Source organism: Bactrocera dorsalis, chromosome 2, assembly GCF_023373825.1.
Source record: "Bactrocera dorsalis isolate Fly_Bdor chromosome 2, ASM2337382v1, whole genome shotgun sequence".
NCBI classification, from domain to species: Eukaryota; Metazoa; Arthropoda; class Insecta; order Diptera; family Tephritidae; genus Bactrocera; species Bactrocera dorsalis.
The window spans coordinates 14,528,611-14,548,746 of record NC_064304.1 but is presented as its reverse complement, the minus strand read 5'-3'; the positions used below and the strand labels follow the sequence as shown (position 1 = coordinate 14,548,746).

General features: G+C 36.6%; 1 protein-coding gene across 5 annotated transcripts in view; it reads right to left on the bottom strand.

Annotated features, from left to right (window-relative positions):
• LOC105227625 (neural cell adhesion molecule 1) overlaps window positions 1-20,136 on the bottom strand; it is a 291,474-nt gene that overhangs the window by 95,606 nt on the left and 175,732 nt on the right. For all 5 annotated transcript variants that reach the window (XM_049448693.1, XM_049448692.1, XM_049448694.1 and 2 more), the window contains exons 8-9: window positions 15,424-15,559; window positions 10,943-11,079 (exon numbers count right to left, since the gene is read on the bottom strand). In XM_049448693.1, coding sequence (XP_049304650.1) covers window positions 10,943-11,079; window positions 15,424-15,559 — 273 coding nt within the window. The remainder of the gene's footprint in view (window positions 1-10,942; window positions 11,080-15,423; window positions 15,560-20,136) is intronic.

The window sequence follows — 20,136 nt, the reverse complement described above, 5'->3', positions numbered from 1 at the left end:
TAAAACTAATATTCCTCCTCGATAATCCTGTGACCCATCAGCATAAACATAGCTGCATCCTCCATTTCGCATGTAGGAAAAAGCATATCTGATCCCTGAGGCCCAAACAATGGCGTCGATGACCGCTGAACTTCCTCAATCTTCCAATCGCAGTAATCTGTTGGTTTAGCGGTAGAACTAACTGTATCGTCTGATGATTCTTCGTAGTTTTCCTCTGTCTCTATAATTCTGTTTCCCATCAGCATAAACAATGCGGCATTATCCTTTTCGAACGACAAAACAAATATCTCTGGTGCTTGTGAACCCAACAAGGGTGTTGACGAACGCTGAACTTTATGAATTTTCATTTTCCATTCGTTGTAATCAGTTGCTTCAATCGAGTTATACATATTGGATGAAATATCTGCTCCTATCAGTTCTTCAAAGTCCTGTGCTGCGCAGAAACGCTTATACAATCCTTGTTGGTTGAGCTCTGCAACCTTCTCAAATCTGCCGGTGGTGATCAATGCGATGTATTCGGCTACTTGTGTCAATGTTATTCCGTAAGTGGCCATATTTTTAGAATTAGAATTTTTTTCTAATTTTTCGGAAGCGATTTGAACTTTTCTCAGCGAGTGCTTGTGAGCTAATGACTTTAAATCACCTGTGGTGTCCCTTTTATAGCTAACGAAATGTCGCTAGCTTAGTGGAAGCAGGTAGACGAAAGCGCAGGTAGGGAAGCGCAGAGAGGGGAGAAGTAATGCAAGTGATCAGGTAGTCAGGCGTTCTTTTGTTTACCATGGTTCAGGTACCAGTTATAACAATTGTATTAAAATATACCTGACATTGATGTTGTGATATTATAAAAGTCATTGGGTCATCCGCTACTTTAGGTATTTTCTTATAACAAAACATAGAGCCACCCTTTCTATTCTTCTTCGACTATCGTTGGTTATTTATAACACCCAGTTATTGCGCGACGAAAAATCAAATGGATAACCACTTTCTTATTGTTTCCTATAACATGGTGGGTAATGTCCATAGGATCCAACAAGGTATGCATCTCTTTATGAACGAATAACGTGTGTGGATGAGTTTTTCAGATATTTGCATTATTCCTGACCCATTTTGTTTATAGACCTCATCACCTGTTAACTTAAAAAACTGATGAAGTGATATTATCAAATTACCGTAGTAATGACTGAAGTGAAACTGTGATAAATCTCCGAAGAAATATCCTAACTGTGTGCGTTGTGTTTTAGAAATGGATGTGGAAGACCGCAAAAGTATCATTAATACTCCGAATATAAGCACCCTACTCTTAAAAGGTATTTGCGTTCAAAAATTAGTCATAGACAAAAGTAGAGTAGGAAAGAGCTTATTTATAGAAGGAACTTATTATAGAAGAAGGAAGGAAGGAATCGCTTGAAACGTGAATTAAAGTTACACTGATATTTTGATAATAACTATTCAGAGAACCTACTTCGTTAAGATAGTATATGTTCTTACGGAAGGAAAAGTCTGAATCTAAATCCAAGTCAAAATCATCACCTGTCTGTCTATTAAAATGTGTAAAATGTAATGTGTAAAAATATTGTTTCATAATTCTTTGTGTTGGCAATTTACACCATAACTAGTGGCATACAGAGTGATGATGGAAGAGAGAGAGCCGATGTGAGAGGAAGAGAGCGATATGACAAAAGGATATTTTGAAGCCTTACACTTTATAAAGATTACTTTAAATAATGTAACAGCCATATATTACATTTCACAAACACATGTACGCTTATTTGTTTGTGTGTATGAATGTGTTTGTGGGTGTATGAATTTCTAAGTGATTTATGATGTATTACATGCTGAGCGCAGCATTTTAATCCAAAACTACAAAAGAATTAAATTGCATTTGGTCGAAAGAGCAAAACAAAGTGGCAGTCAAGGCGAATACACCAACAAAAACAAATACATATATGCGAATGGCAGTGTGCAAAAGGCGTATGAAACTAACAACGCCATAAACAATGCAGCAAATGATGAAACGAAATTTGTATGAAAGCGCTTGCGAATGTGAAGAAAAGCAAGAAAACACAAGAAGTGCAATAGCAAATTTGAAAACGAGGCCAAGGGACACGCACACACATACCAGCACACGGACGTAAGGGTTAAACTGGCCGCTTGTGGGTGTCGTGAGGGACAAGTTCACATATGATTGCATGTGTGTGTGATTTTTTCTGTGTTTACACATTTGCGAGTGTGTGTGTGTGCGGCAAGGAAAACGGCGGAAGTCCGCGCTCACATCCGCTTTTAATGTTTTTCATTAAGCAAACCAAATACAAACGCACGTCACATCCGCATCCGCAAAAACATAGACACATATGTACATATGTGATACTCCCACACACATACACGCGTGCATATGTAGAAGTGTGTGTTATGTGTACTTTATAGGCGTGCTACTGACATCACTCCTCTTCCCTTTCCTCTTCTTTTTCCTCTTTCATAATTTAATTTTATTTATTTATTTTCTCCGTTTTCGTTTTTTTCCATTTGCCTTCCATATACCGTTATTTGTTTATTCTGCCGCATGCGTGGGGGAGGCGACGGAAAAATTGCGGCAGCTAAGAAAACAAAAGGATTAAACGAATTTGTTTGTTTCTTTATTGTTGATGTTTTGTGCTATTCTTTTTTCCGCTTTATCCGGCTTTCCTTTCTTTTTAGCTCTTATTTATGCAAACGGGAGAAAACCAATTACACACGCACCCCCACACACATGAGAATAACATAGTAGGTGTGTGCGGCAAATGTTGCAACAGCAGAAATCATAATTTTCCTCTTGTGTAATTACATGTGTGTGTGTTTGTGTGCGTCAGCAGCACAAAGTCTGAGTATTATTATATCATTTTCGCAAAAAACACACAATAACAACAACAAATATATCAAAGTAGTATGTTGCATGTAATTAAAAAACGTAAACATTATCGCGAACGAAATTTAATCACAAAGCAAAATAATGCAGAAGTAAAAGCGACGACCTTGGCAGGACTAAGAATAATAAATAATAAGTAAAAGTATACACAAAAGCTAGAGTTAGACTTAGGTAATACTGAATTGGAAATCACAATGATGTTACAAAGTATAAGATGACTCTACACGAAACTTAATTTTGTTAGTTCACTGTATATAAATATGTATATATGTATGTACTTATCTACATTTAAAGTGAAAAAATTAATTCTCATAAAAATATAGTTAATACAAAAAACTCGTAACAAAAGAGGTTTAAGAACATTTAAAAATAAAAATAAATCTTTTGAGCCTTGCCATTTGTTACAATTTTTTTCAATGAGTTTGATAAAGTAAATGAAATATCTTGACAGATACAAAGAATAGATTTGGAATACCATTAATTATTTTTTTTTTTCGAAAGGGTTGCCACTGATATACAATTTTTAGTATACTAAATCCTGTGATGTAAGTGAAATATAAGGATAAAAATATTAGAACGACAAGATTTGAGTAATGCTGAAGAAATTTATGAAAAGAGTTGCCATATTACTAAAATTATTATGCAATGAAATTCATAATTCAAATTAAATGCTTAGATAATGGCAGCAAACGCATACTGTAGGATGTTTCATCGGTTATATATGTATAAGATTTACTTCAGTCATTATTTCGGTAATCTGCGAGCCTTACCATTTGTTCAAAACCTCTATTCGATGAGTTTGGTAAAGTAAACAAATTTGAATAGATTTATGTACTTAGAATTGATGAGGTGTGTAATATCATAAATTGAAAATTTTTTCGAAAGGGTTGCCATCTGTATAAAATTTATAATATATTATATTTTATTGGTATAATGTGAATGAAATATAGCGGTATTTATGGATATCGGATTGAGAAGGTTTGGGTAGACGTACAGATGAAGAAGATACGAAAAGAGTTGCCAGATGACTACAATTTGTATATACATATATTCATAAAAAGGATGAAGAATGCCCATACTGCATCAAACTAAATTTTTTCATTATAGGAGAAAATTTAGTTGGGATATTTCCTCGGAAATTTATCAAAGTTTCACCTCAGTGATTAATTCGGTAATTTGATATCACTGCTTCCCCAGTCTTTTAAGTTCAAGGATAATAAAGCCTATACACAAAATAACATAAGAGTAGTGCAGTTATCTGAAAAGCTTAGCAACACACCGTTATTCATTTCTAGAGAGATACATACCTAGTTGGACCCTACGGACATTACCGACCATAGTATAAAAAAAAATAAGAAAGTAGGTGTTTACCTGATTTTTTGCCAGACTATAACTGCACGTTGTATATTAAACAATAGACGAAGAACAATAGATAAGGTAGCATTATATTTTGTGATAATATAATAGATGCACTAAGGGTTGTCCTAATGACATTTATAATATCTTAACCAGGTAGCTGATACCTGGTTTGGGGTAAACAAAAGAAAGGGTTCGTCATTAAACTACCTGTTCGCTTGCTACACTACTCTACTTGCTCTTTTCCCTACCTGCTTCCACTAAGCCAGAGAAAAATCCTCAGCTATAAAAAGCACACCACAGGTGATTTTAAGTCATTAGCTCACAAGCACTCGCTGAGAAAAGTTCAAATCGCTTCCGAAAAATTAGAAGAAAAAAATTCAAATATTTTTAAAAATATGGCCATTCACGGAATTACATTGACACAAGTAGCCGAATACATCGCAATGATCACCAACGGCAGATTTGAGAAGGTTACAGAACTCAACCAACAAGGATTCTACAAGCGTTTCTGCGCAGCACAGGACTTTGAGGAACTGATAGGAGCAGATATTTCAATCAACATGTATAACTCGATTGAAGCAATTGATTACAACGAATGGAAAATGAAAATACACGAAGTTCAGCGTTCGTCAACACCCTTGTTGGGTTCACAAGCACCGGAGATTTTTGTTTCGTCGTTCGAAAAGGAGAGTGCCGCATTGTTTATGCTGATGGGTAACAGAATTATAGAGACAGAGGAAAACTACGAAGAATCATCAGACGATACAGTTAGTTCTACCGCTGAACCAACAGATTACTGCGATTGGAAGATGGGGCTAGAGGGGGTTCAACGGTCATCCACACCATTGTTTGGAACTCAGGAATCAGATATGTTACTTTTGGAGGATGCAGTTATGTTTATGCTGATGGGTCACAGGATTATCGAGGAGGAGTATTAGTTTTAGTTTTTAAAATAAAAAATAACATTAATTTTTAAGAAAAATTGTAAATATGTATATATATTTTTTGAACGATTTTATAAATTTTGTATAAAACAATATAATCTTGAAAGAAAAATTTACTTTGTTTGCTTTTGGAGCAGATTTTTACAGGAATTATAAAATGACGACAGATGGCGCTATAATATTTTGCGTTCGACTGCTTGAGTAGACCCGTTGAAAACTAATTTTTAGCAAGATCATAAAGTTAATTAAATCTCACTGATTCCACTAACGTTTGAAGCAAAGAATTGTTGAAACAAATAACCGTGGAATTTATATATCGATTATATTATATGTTAGCATAAATAATTTAATTACATATTGGTATGTCTTTCAAGATTTTTTATGCTATGAATGCGGACCTTAAGAATCTCTATAGCCTTACTACATATTTTTATTTCAAATATTTAGCGACGTAAATAGAGGTACAACGTCCATATTCGAGGAATATATGATAAATTGCACCTATTGTTCCAGTAAATTCCATTCATTCCTCAAAATTGGCTACTGCGCGTAAAAATTAGCATTTGACAAAGCTTTCAGCTCTTTCAAACTTTTTAGAAAAAGCTCTTCAGCAATTATAAGAATCAGACTACAACGAAATTGATTTAAAATGACCACTAAAGCGAAATGTATTGAAATTGGTCCGAATTGCATCTTTTTCAAACTAGTCCCTAACCAGTGCAACTATTTTTATGACTTGTTTGTTGTCTCGCTGCGACTCTGCTATGTATATATCATATGTAATTACGCTTGTTCTGCATGTGTATGAAAAAATATACGCTTTGATTAGCATTCTTCCCTCTTTGTGCTTGTAAAAAGTATTTTCAGATCCAATTCTAACAACTTAGAAACTTTCGCTTCACTTTCCACACTCATTTAACTACATGAACATGAATAAACAAGCAACAAAGTTTGTTAGGGAAAACTTTACTTAAGGGCAGCAGCTATGCGCAGTGCAAAAATAGTATATAAAAATATTTACAGCAAAGGCGAACTAAAATTTATTTAAAAACAGAAAATAAATGCAAAAAAGTGGAGCAATGAAAATTGGCAACCACAGAAAACATTTTTTTTTTATTAAATTCACATAGAAATAAGAAGGGAATCATATACAATACATGTCAAAGAGCACAGCGCAGTGAGTGAAGTCATACGTCTGTCAGCGAGCGCTGATGCAGCCTGCATAAACAGCAAGCGGCTGCAAGCAGGATGCGGGCTGGAGGGCTGCGGGTTGCGGAGAAGCGGGGTGTGTGCTTTTCAGAGTTTGCTGTGGTGAAATAAATCCTTACAGTCGCATGCATATTTAAATTACTGCACTTCTGCATACGTAAGTTTGCATTAGGGTGGAACAAAAAAAATTTTTTTTTTTGAAAAAAGTTAAAAAAAAAAATTAATTTCAAATTTTTTTACTATACAATCTTAAGAGGGAACAGAAAAAATGCTGACTTTGGTTATATTCTACACAAATAAAGATATTTCTTACAGAAATTTGATTTTGATCGATCTGATTGTATGGCAACTATATGCTATAGTGTTTCGATCTCAAAGATTTGTTTGGAGATTATAGCGTTACCGTAGGCAATAATTCATGCGAAATTTCGAGAAAATATGTCTTTAAATAAAAAAGTTGTCCTTACAAGCACTTGATTTTGATCGATCTGATTGTATGGAAACTATATGCTATAGTGGTTCGATCTGATTAATTTCAATGCAAATAATATCTTTACTTTAGATAATAACTTGTGCCAAATTTCGTGAAGATAGCTCGTCAAATGAAAAAGTTTTTCCTGCAAGCACTTGATTCCGATCGTTCAGTTTGTATGGCAGCTATGTGGTATAGTTGTCCGATATCGGCAGTTCTGACAAATAAGCAGTTTTTTGGATAGAAAAGGACATGTGCAAAATTTCAGACAGATATCTTGAAAACTAGAGGACTATTTCGCTTATAGACTTACATACTGCCCTGACATAATCGACTCAGTTTCACGCGCTGAAGGTTTATATATACATTTTGTAGGATGTTCCACGCTTTCTACTGTGTATTACAAACTTTATAGCAACCATGTTCAGTATATCAAACGATGTTGAATGAATATATGTTCTAAATGCATTTTCTAGTCGCAGTTTGTACAGACTTTATCGACTGGGTCCCTCTTAGACAATTATAATTCTAATGACCTTTTCGAAATGCCTCCAAATGTACCAAAATTATATTTCTAATATATTTGCTTCTCGTAGATCCGACATTGAGAACTATAAAATCTAGTTTAATAATATTTTTGGCACATTTAGGGGCCACCCTACTATACACATGTGTGCATGTAACTGTAAATGCGAATACAATTAAAATGCGTGGAACAGAACAATGCAATAACGGCCATAAATGAGATCAACAACCGCCAACGCAGCGACTTAACTCTTGCCGCCGCAGCTGCATACTTTCTCTGTCCCCCACACGGCCTCCTCTCGCGCGCCACTTTTTCAGCGATTTCCGGCAAAAGTTAATAATGTCGGAATTTAAATGCGCAAATTCGCACACAATTCGTCATTTGCATGCGAAGTCAGTCAATTATTTACTCACGCACCCATACAAATACATACACAGATTACCAGGCATATGGGCACAAATGTGTGTGTCTGCGTGCGCGCACTTTAAACTTGACGAATCGAACGCTCCACACGCGCCAACACTTTCGACACTTTCATTTACAGCGGAAAATTGGTAAATCTCTTTATGCGAGCGCATAAATTGAATATTGTCACTTCTTGCTGTTTGCCACCACTTGTTGTTGTGCGGCGTACGTGTGTGTGTGTGCTGCGTGCGCCGCAGTGGCAACACCCGAGTAGCGGATCAGTGTTGCGCTGGTGGTGCTGCTAGTGGTACTTCAGCACTTTGCGGTTCACCGAGCAATTTGCCAAATTAAATTAGACCACAAAAGTGGCGTCAACTTCAGGCCAGCAACAACAGTGCAAACGTTGAGCTGCAACAACAATCGGTGCTGTGGCAACAACACGCTGTACAGTGGCAACAACACATTAGTGATCGCCAGCAACGAATAAATTCCTGTGAGTTTAAATACGGGCGTGCCCTGCGCCGAGTAGACGAGTGGCAGTGCGGGGTGTGGCACACATAACGAATGCCTCAAATAACTGGTAACAGTTGGTAAGATGCGCTGCTAGGCTGTTGCAAATGTATGTACAGATGAACAGTACTGCACAGTTGTTGGGGCACTTCGGGCAATGAGTAATAATGTAAGGAAGAATAAATAATCAAATTGTGCTGGTGCTGGTGCGGGTCCATCAAGCTGAGCTATGCCGGACGCGCCACAGCTTTGACCCCAATATAAAGTATGGATAAATAGATAAATGCTCGAAAGGAGCCGCTGAATAAAAAAGTAAATCCGTGTAAACGGATAAAATGGTAACTGTAATCTCTACGCGCCCGCAAACAAGGGTGCTCAACGCAGAGCGGTAGTTAAATAGGGGCGATGAGGTTAAGGAGGGGAGCCTGATTGAAGTAAGGGCAGCTGGTAGCATAGAGCGTCGTAATAATTAAATAGCTGCCTGAATGGCGGCGAGTGCCACAGTTTGTGCGACAAGCGCGCAAGTGGATCCACTCACCGTTAGAAATGAGCTCAGCTGCGTTTTGCGAATTTGTTGAAGATTTATTTTCGCTTTTGTTGTGCCTTTTAACCGCCTAAGTAATAATGAACGCGGCAAAATGACAGACGACAATTGTATCTTGTGGTGCTTTCAATCAGTTCTGTTGGTATTCGCTGAAGCAACGATATTAAATTTGTCTTTAAAAACTATATCTTGCAATCAAAGAGTCTATTTTTTAGGTGCTGTAACTTATATTTGACGCAGCATATTTACTTAGAGGATATTGAACCTCTGAATACAAAATGATTGAAAAATACGGTATACTACATTGGTTTGCGGTATTTTGGTGTATAAAAATGGAGAATTTGTTTAACTCTGTGTTAAGACGTGACTCTTAGCTCCTCTTCGGTCAGTGGATGGGCGTAAATCTGCCCAAAATCAGTTGAAAAACTTTGCTTAGAGGCGTATTGTGGCCATCCACCGGGGTGAATGCCAGGGCCCGGCAAATAAGTCTCTCTCCCACCACGAATCCCACACCAAATTTGCGCTCCTTCATATGGACACTGTAGTAAATGCCATAAGGACCTCCTTGCTCAATCCTTGTCCCATCCATCGCACTTCTTGGACGGTGGTGATCTCAGCTTTTACTCTTACGAGAATAGCAAACATCTGGTAAGCGGCACCATCCCTATTAAGGAGCCGGATATTCCAATTGCATGCCATAAATCGTAATCCTTAATACGTTTGCAGTGGTCGTTGTCAAAAGGGAGACCTCCGATCCGGCAGGATCCGGATCCCGACCGGGTTTCGAGGCTGTTTTCTTCTTTAGTGGTGATTTTTTTACGTGGAGGGTCCTAAACCCAGTGCACAACCTTGGGGAGGCCTTCGCCTTCTCACTTTACCTTGTCTTTAAGCGGATGTATTATGGCTGCTTGAGCCATATGCAAGAGATTTGTCACTGGTAAAGTGTGCGAAAATGTAATACGAAATCCCTTGGAGTTGGCAACCCAGGAAACTTTCGGATTCTCAGAGCGACAATACGGCTGTATATAAAAATCCAATATTGACGCATTTCGATACTGCGAAGTCTGGAAATAGTTATGGCAATCCTCATACAAAGGTCGCTGGACCAACATACCGGACATTCAATCCATTTCTATTTAACCCAAAAAGTTAGTGGACTCAGGTGCCTCAGAAGTTAACTTTACAGATTCCACAATGACATTAGTCCGAACCCTTCGAAGTGTATATAGTATATAGAAGACACTCTTTGGTAGTTTTGCGGTCGAAAATTTGACAACACTTTTTTTAAAGAGCGATGTTTCTCCTTACTTTATAAAAAGATAATAAGGTAAATAGATCTTATATCTCGTCCAATAAAATGTTTTCCATACTAGAACTTGTTTTTGAACGAACTGTATCTATGACAGCTATATCCCATAATGATCCGACTTCGTGGTCCTGACAAATGAACAGCCTTTCGATAAGAAAAGAAAAGGAAAACAGACTTTTGGTTTGATTGGCATTTCGACATCAAATAAACCACCAAAAGAGGTCACACGAATCATAATTAGTGGCATTCTTGAAAAAAGTTCAGAACACAGGTCACTAAAATCTGACGTCTCTGTTCGCTGAGAGATGGTGCGTTTTAAATTATATTTCTTAAACATAGTCAAAGCTGTAGTGGTCTTTTGGTCTAAGATAAAATCTTCATACTAAAATGTTTAACTAAATCTTTAATTATTTTGCTATGATCATAAAAGTAAAAATCTTGAGGTGTTTAATTTCAGATATCAGCTTTTGAGTAATATAACCTGGAAAAGATCTTCTTTTTTATTCGGTTTTCCAAAACAGTGATAGCTTAAATGGTCGCATCCTATATCTTAAGAGTTATATACGTGGAAGCTAGAAACAAAATTAAATATTGTAACTTTTGTAACTAAAATATACTCGTGAAGATCACACGCCACTCTTAACCGAACACTAAGAGCGGCTTAGTAGAATATAAGCACTTTTTTGTGCCAAAATTGTGTACTTAAAAAACACAAACCATATTAAAATCATAACCAAAGTATTTAATAATAGTTTAACTTACATTTTTGAACCAAGCATACGAGCTGACTGGAGGTCGCGCATCGGCGCGACACTTGAACGTCACATTTTGACCCTCAGCCTTGGTAACAAAGCGACTCGGGTCCTCGTTCGCTAAATGCACGGACACTGTTGGCGGATCTGTAAGTACAAAAAGGCAGAAAATGTGCTATATTATATGTATATATTTACATATGTAGTATATATGTATATGTGTGTACATTATATACTTGACTCGCTGCTGAAGATTTGCGCTGCTGGTGCATTTGAGCGAGAATATATAAAATAAATATTTGCTCGACTGTCTAATAAAGAGCAACATTAATAAAAATGTAAACAAAAACCAACTACAACAAATAATAACAAGCAATAACAACAGCAGAGGCAAAAGCAACAGCAAAAATTAAATGTAGCTGAAGTTGGCGGCAAGTTTAATGAGCGATACAAATTGCAGCATAAAAGTAAACAAATGAAATAAATTTGAATGGGTCAAAAGTTGCCGCCACAATGAGCCACAATGCAGCAATGCGTAGCCGGCAAGCAATAACGACCATGCACAACAACAAAAGCTACAGCAGCAGTTGGCGCTGAAAAATCATTTGTGGCAAAGCCAAAGACGCGCACTTGGCAGCGCAGGACTTGAAGAATGCACGAAGGGTGGGAGAGATTTTGTATGATGCGCACATATGTGCATGTATGTGTGTTTGTTTGTATACGTGTTTATGCAAATGTGCGTCAAATATGTGTTGCTTGACCAAAGTATGCGTGTTTCTATCTTAAAAAGTTGAGGAAAGTCTTTTCTGAAGCAAATTTTTGAAGCTTTTTACTAAGTTTTTCAATTTTTAATAATTTAAGTCCGCCTTTTATAGTAACAACTGCATTAAGAATTTAACTTTTGGTACAGAAATTGTGTTTCAAAGTGTGTTTTCCAATTTTGACACGCTCCACAATCTCTCCTTACTGGAACCTTGCGTGGGCACCCAAAATATTTAGTTTACAGCCCCAGCTCCAGCTCCACCCACACCTGCCGAGGTAATAAATGCCATGCTCTCTCCTATTATGTTACCTATTATATTTATAGCCACATATTTATTACATTCTTCAACTACTTGCACCCATCTCAGCGCCTTGTGTGTGGCGCCTACTGTGCGCAATGTCTATTTTATGTAAACAATAGCACAACTTAGTTGCTAAATACATACATATATACACACTATAGCTAAATATATTTATATTGCAAACTTTTCTAAACAAAAATGCCAAAATGTTGGCAGTCGCCATGAGTGCAATGTTGTCTGCCCCATCGCAGCGCATTAAGTGCGGCCCATTAGCTACGCTTCCGCGCGTTTCACTTATATACCAATACAAGTCGGCTTTGCCACAGCACACACACACACACACATACACAACAAAGTAGAGTAGCGCGTACTGCATCTGTCTGAGCTGAGGAAGATTCATTTGAACTAAGGTTATATGAAATTTACTGGCTTAACGAGTGCCATAGTGAACTCGAGTTGAGTGGATATAAAATTAGGCTAATACGCTCGTGGAATGGAGCGTGGCGTAATTGGATATATGGTGCGCTCCACACTGATCACTAATTCACTTTCAAGCATGAAATTGGTTTGACCAAATGCGATTATAAATATACGTACATATATAGAAGTATACATTTTTATTAGCGGACAATATGCAATTTATAGTTTGAGGCGGCAAATGTCCAACAAAAAGGCACTAAGCTAAGCGTTGCGTCTATTTTGAGGTTAACAAGCGTGTTATATACTCATTTTGGTGAATACAAAAAGGACCTTGTTTTTTGATAGCGAGAGACTGAAGGTACAAAAAATTGCTCGAAATTAAATAAAGCAGGAGTGTAATGGAAAATTCGGGCTTTAAGGCATTACGCAGTGTCGCTTTTTTGAAAAGATAAAAGAAAATGGTTGTTGAGGAACCTATAGCTTTCCATTATAATAACTTTTTCAGATTCTTTTGATGCTTTATATCTTAAAAACAATAAGTTTTCTGATGAAAATTTTTGCCGGTTGCCCTAAATCAGCATTTTTTTCGGTAAAAGATTGCTTTTGCTACATGATCGACACTTTTTTCCTCTTTTGACTATAGAATAGATCGTTTTTCTGGTGGAAATATAATTTTTATTCCATAAATGTGATTCTTGTAACTACAAACCAATTAAAGGGACATTCAATAGACGAGGGTCTATAATTTTTAAAAAATGGAACAGGTAAGGAACAGGTAAATGGAACAGGTAAGGACGGTTCAAGTTCGGATTTAACTGATCAGTTCTACCCTTGCAACTTGCAAATATCAAAGACCGGGAAATTTCTTCAGGAGCTGGCGAAATCAACCCGATTTTAACTATTTTTGCCAACACAATATATTATTAACATCCGACATATTAACAAATGTTTACTGGGTTTCCTAAAGTACCTCACATACAATTACCAATGATATGAGATAAAGTCAGCCAAATGTTCGATAATCTGATATTAGTTATATGTGGGGCTAGGTCAAGTTTTCGTCCAACTTTTCTCATTTTAAGCACAAATATACACTCTTATTAGTAAAATACCCTCTTTCATTTTCATTGAGACCGATATATCCCGTATAAAGCCACCCGGAAGTTCAAACCTTTTTATATTAGGTATATGGCGGCTCAAGGTAGTATTGGCCCGATGCAATCCATTTGTATCAGAAAGACATGCTATTTTTGGAAAAACGTCAACTGTAGGTACAAAAATCAGTCAACTGGATTTTAACTCTGACCATTTATATACGTATCCTCCTATATCTATCTCGCTTAGAAGTTTTAGGTAATACATACAACCTTTAGGTGAACAAAGCTATTATACTCTGTAGCAACATGTTTTTTACGTGCGATCTGATGTTGGGAAGAGACTCTCGAAGAAGGTGGTTCAAATTTTAAGGTTTAAAGCTAAAGTCCTACAGAAAAAAATGACTGAGAGAGTGTTGAAGGCATCGATGGCCTTATATTATTGCAGAGAAGCAATTGGAAAGAGAGGGTCTCTAGTCAAAAATTGTTCTATGAAACCGTAGTTAGACAATAATGTTTTACGGGGTAGTTGTTTAGTGAAAGGTGTTCGGAAAAAATATATATACAAGGTAAACGGTTAGTTCTAAGAGCAGTCCTCATTGGTACTCTATGCTATTTTAAACGCTGCACCTGTAGGAAAGCTGGGTATATGGTATTACAATTAGAACACTGCATCGCAGATCCTTCACCTGGCGGTTTCCTCTTTGCTCATACACCTGCAAGAATTTTGGTGGGCGGAGCCATTGAAGAAAAGGTGCAATAAGATTTTCGTGGATATACCGAAGTTAAAAGGGGTAGTAGGAGGTAATATCTTGTCGGGCACTCTTCATTAACTCTTTTTTTCAGACTACCAGATCGCTGTACCGTCTACCATCAAGATAGCGGTAAATATACTGCTCCGAAGTGCAACCTCTTTTAAAGCGACTTGCATTCACTCTTTTAGCTAAGCGGCTATACTTTCTTTGAGCTCGGTGACTGTGTGCTAAAAACTAGTCAAGAAAAGCATGAGCTTATTAGCTATAGCTTCATGCTTCTTCAATGTTAGATTTGGATAAGTTCACGGTCACATCGGAATCGCCGGAAACTGCAAAACAGATGAGCTTGCTAGGGCGGACACCTTTTTTCTAATTTCAACCCATTGAAAGGCTCCGATGTCTTTTTGCGTTCAAGTGTTGGCCTTGTAGATCTCCAGAGAGCTTTGTAGGCGTTGATCAACAACCAGAACTTGTACAGCTGTGCGATCCTACTGGCACAAAGTGGATCGAAAAAATGTCCTCTGAACTACTAGCGCTTGGAAAAGTCAATCTGGTAACGGTATATGCGTGGTACGACTAAATATCTTGGCGGACGCTCTTTGTCAAAGCTGTATAAAAGAAGGAGAGGTGAAATCATCCTATCACCTTCATCTCTATTCCCTGGCTTTTACCAGACAGAAATATTTCGGTAGACACGCTTTTGGGAAACCCAGCGAAGTGGTTGAAACTGATATCGATATGTGATGATGCACTTTAAAGAGTTTTTGTGTAAAACTTTTTCAGATTATGATTATTCCAGAAAATTTAAAACAGTCGCAGCTCTCCAGAAACGATAACTATCAGCGAGCCATGGTATCTGGACCTTTAAGTATAAATTATCTTTTTCATCACGCCGTTCAATATTATTTTTAAGTGTCAACCTAAATTTCATTAAAATATCTATAAGTATACTATCTACTTTACAAGGGTGATTCATTTGAATTGTATTTTTATTTTTTGGTTTTCCATTAAACGCTCACACCGAGCACGCAAATACGAATTCACTTTAATGACTTTAATTGTACGAATATCTACAAATTCCGGAATTTAAAATGAACGGCTATAATACATACGTATATATGGTATATCTACTCGACATCGGTTTTCTCGTTTACTTACATGCCACTCGAATGATGCGCTTGTCCTCGATGGCGCTGCCGGAGAACCAGGGATTCGACGCACGGCACATCAGCTCGGCATTATCATTTTCCGATGTTACCTTTAAATTGAGTATGCTGGTTGTGGTATTTGAGTCCTGCGAAGAGAAATAAGCAAAGAAAGAACATAACGATGAGTAAGCATATCAATACCCATAGAAATATATTAATGGATGCATGGACGAGTATGTATGCATGTAACTGTATTGAATAGCGAAATGTTAAAGGGAAATAGTGAAATGAATTTTTAGCATCTGTCGGAATGGCTAAGACTTTGGCGCGGATAATATGCGAACAGTTAGGGCAACGAGTGTGCGCTGAGAAAGATAGTAGTTCATATAATGGCCAACTCAGTGAAGAGGGACAAGGGACAAGTGCTCGTGTGCCAGTAATAACGGTTAAAATAAGCACAATACCCACACATACACACACGCACACATCTTTTTAGCATCTGACATTCGATTACATTCGTTGCGGTCGAGGTGGTGGCGCGGTGGGAGCAGCAGGAAATAACAAGCGCCGGCAAGCGTAGTACAACGGTAAAGTATGTACTCACATGCCGCTCTGCTGTTGCCAACGAAAGTGCCACAAACAAGAAATTATATTTAACAATGCCAGCAAGAGCTTTGGCATACACACACACACACCGTCGCATTTTTGTAGTTAAGGTATGTGTGCTGGCCGTTAGGTATGCCTTTAATATATGTGTGCAGTTAGTCGTTTGTGTGGCATTGTGCCGTGTAGTGGATAACAGCGGCATTGCTGTGATGTGGCGATATGGTAATGGCTCAACATATGCGCGCATCAAGCACAGTGGGTGGTCTTAGAGACTTTTTGGATCCAAAGATGTTTATTTATTATTTAGCAGATACTGAAGCAAACATATTTTCATTATTTTTTTTTGAACGATTCGGGATATATAAAAGGCCTTACTAGGAGAGAGTGCTAATCTAGGGATTCGGAATTTTGATGTTTTGAATTTTACTTGTCCTCAAAATCAATGCCCCTAGATTTAGGCAACACATGACTTCTTGGTTGGAGTAAAAATTGCTTCAATTTAAAATTTATAAATTAGTTAAGACTATTACTACTACACTCTAAAAAATTTTAACAAATTAAAATTTAAAATAATTAAAAAAAATTAATTAAAATTAAAAAATTTAATTAAAAATAATTAAAAAAAAACCACAAAAAATTAAAAAAAAACTTTTTAAAATACTAGATATTTTAATTAAATAATTCAAATAATTTAATTAACGGATAATTTAAAGCTAATTTAACTCAGTGAAAAATAACTTTTAATTTTTTAATTTAATAATAATTAAGAATTTAAGTTTTTTTTAAATGTGTTAAAGTAAGCTAAATTTTCAAATAATTTTATTATTTATAAAATGACACAGTTGATTTTTAATGAAAAAGTTCGTTTCTGACATAAATTAAGTAAAAATTTAATTGAGTGAAGCAAAGTTAAATATTATTTAATAATTTTTTTAGTTAATTAATTAATTTAATTAAACAACTTTTTTCAACATAATAAAATAAATTGCCTAAACATAACTTAATTTCAAAGAGCATAATATATTTAAAAAATCCTTTAATTAAAAAAATTATTAAATAATAGTAATCTTTTAATTTATTTTTAAAATAATTAATTAAATTTAACAAAAATGTTTAATTAATATAATTTAATTTTTAGTAAATTAGAAATGCAATTTATATATAATTTTGAACGAAAAATTATAAAAAATTTCAAATTTCTTAATTAACTAAAAAATTAGAAAATAATATTTTAAATTTAGTAGAAAGGTCCATATCGGGAAAAAATTAATTTAATTAATTAAAACCAAAAAATAATAATGTTGCAAATTTTTTAATTAATTAAAAAAAATAGAAAATAACAAATATTAACTTTAGTAGAAAAGATCATTTGTGAAAAAAATATTTAATTAACTCAACTAATTAATTATAGGAGAGTATTATAGTTTTGTTCACATAAATAAAAAAATTTAGGTATTATTTCGAAAAAAAAATTAATTAAAATAATTAATTAACTTAATTAATTTTAAAATCAATAAAATAGTATTTCAATTTAATGGAGATGATTTTTCTAATTCATTTATTTAATTAATCAGTAATTAATTAACACAAAATAGGAATAGTAAAAAATTATCTTTGGCGCCATAGAATTAATATAACATACTTAATAAAATTTAAACGCAAACCAATTCATCACCAGCCTCACACACTAATTTTAATATTTTATAACCACAAACAGGCCCACTGTGCGACGATTTGGCAGGCAATGGTGACATTCTTTTAAGCACCGGCACTTACATACTTATGTGGTACCCACAATATAGCAGCAGCGCCGTGGAGATCCCAAGCAAAGTGGCATACCAAATTGCATGTGTGTCCCTGTGTATATGTGTGTGTGTGAATGAAGGCTTGTACGGCTTATTGTAAAATGTATGCATACAAGTGTTTGTGAGTGTATATTTGTAAATGCCTGCAAAAGTATGCTGCGCCGTGAGTGTATCACGGAAAAAGTCAAATAACAAATTGGCTGCACAACAATAGCAGCAACAACAAACGTACGGCTAAACATTACAAGTATGCAGCAAGGATGCCTTTCGCTAAGTGTGTATGTGTGCCGCTGTGCCGTGTACTGACGAAGATGAGATCAGACGAGATGACATAATTAGGTTAAGCAACATGAGCATTCTTCGCTACTAAAGACACCCCCTGCACCTTGGCGTTTACTCCCCTTCCCCATAAGTTGCTTAAGCTTGCCTTTTTCGTTTGCTTTGCACAGCTGCAGGCAGTTTCTTATTGCAATTGGTGTCGTTGCTGCTTCCGTTCGCAGCAATGTGGCTGATGTGGTGGCTTTGAATACCGTTAGCTGGCGGCAAATTCGGCTAGGGCTGATTGGTGTGCGCCGCCAACTTGCGCTAATACTTCGCCCACCTTGATTAGATAGTTGAGTGTGCGGTTGTTGTTGTGAGTGTTATTGTTGTTGTGACTGTTATTGTTGTCGGTGTGCGTCAGTGTACTTGCGGATCTGCTTGTAAGCCACTTTTCCTTAAATTTCGTTTACTGTGTGCCCATTAGGTGCATACATAGCTTATGTGCGTACATACATACCTTATATGTGTATGTTTGCATGCATATATGTATGTGCACATATGTGTGTTTAAGTACCCATTATGTCCGATTATTGCGCCTCTTTTGTCATCTGCGTTTGCTTTCATGTTTTTGTAATGATTTAATGACACGACATTGGCGGCTTTCACTGCTTACTTAAGCACGTATGTGTGTTTGTTTGCGTGTGAGTTGAGTTCGCCTGCCTTTTGTGCTTGGCTTTCAGCCACTCAGAGTGCACTAAGTGAAATTTGCCCAAAAATCAAGTTCGTAATTCAAATGGCCTTGAAGAAATTTGTGTGCCGTTCCCTTGTGTAGGCACACTGTCCCCACCCGCTGCCACCAGTTGGCTACCAAGTCACTTATAAACATACACACAAGCATACACAACACGAATGCTACATATACTATGTCATGCGATGCTCTGCTTGCTGTGTTGCGCGCTGCCAGCGGAAGCGCTTAGTTATTTGCGAGTCAATACAGTCTCCGACCGAGCGTCCGAAACCAAGCAAATATCCACATTTATTCTTCTACTACATTTTTATATACAGCAACACTTGTGTCCGTGTTTCGTGTTTGTAGTGGTGCGTCTTGCTCAGTTAGTCGTAAAAGTAATAAGAGTGGCGTAGTACATGTAGCACTCAGCTCAATTCCTCGGGCGAATTCATTTCAGTTGATTTCAGCAGTTGACAATTGACAAAAGGACTTGATGTAATGGCAATGAGGAGCTCTGCGGTTGCGGTTACTTTTGCTCTTGGGCGGCCACTGGCCCAAACAGACATGCAGCTTTGGCTCATTGCAAATGCACACACATATACACACTATTTTATTTTTTTGCAGTTGTTGTTTTCTACTGCAGCACTTGTTTTGTGCGCCGAACAAAGGCGAATGCTTTTTATTTAATGCTGCTGCGCTTCACATTACCGACTTAACAAGCACTGGTGGTCTGTGGTGAAATTGTTTTCGGAAATTAGTGAATGACATAGTGAGCTGCTGCTGTAGTTGCTCGCACGGCCACAATGCACTTACTTTTTACTACTGGCTACTAGTTTTATTGTAATTCAATTTGATTTTGTGCTTTCGTTTGCTTCGAATTGCTCCACTCGTACGAAACTAAGTCCCCTAAGAATTTTGGTGCACTTCCAGTTAGTTTGTGTAGTGGTGTGTGCAAGCTGCACTCAGTTTAGGAATAAGAGAGTGCAATATGTGCTGGCATTACTCAAGTAATATGCAGCACTTGAGCTTCAGCTTACAACGCATTAGGCAAAGAGGAAGGCCACTTTAATTGCTTATCGATTCAATCTCAGCTTTGGAGCGTGTTGCCGGAATATTGTTTGTGGTTTCGAAATTAATTTGAAAGTTTGCTTCTTTCTGTTTGTTAGTATCAGGTCAATTTAGCTTAAATGTATGCAAAGTTTGCTAATTGATGCGAGTATAAGTTGTAAAAGTCAAACTTAAATTGAAGTATTGCCTACACTTAGGCGTTATATGATTTTAATTGAAGTGTAATATCGAAAATTGATATTAAAGTATTGCC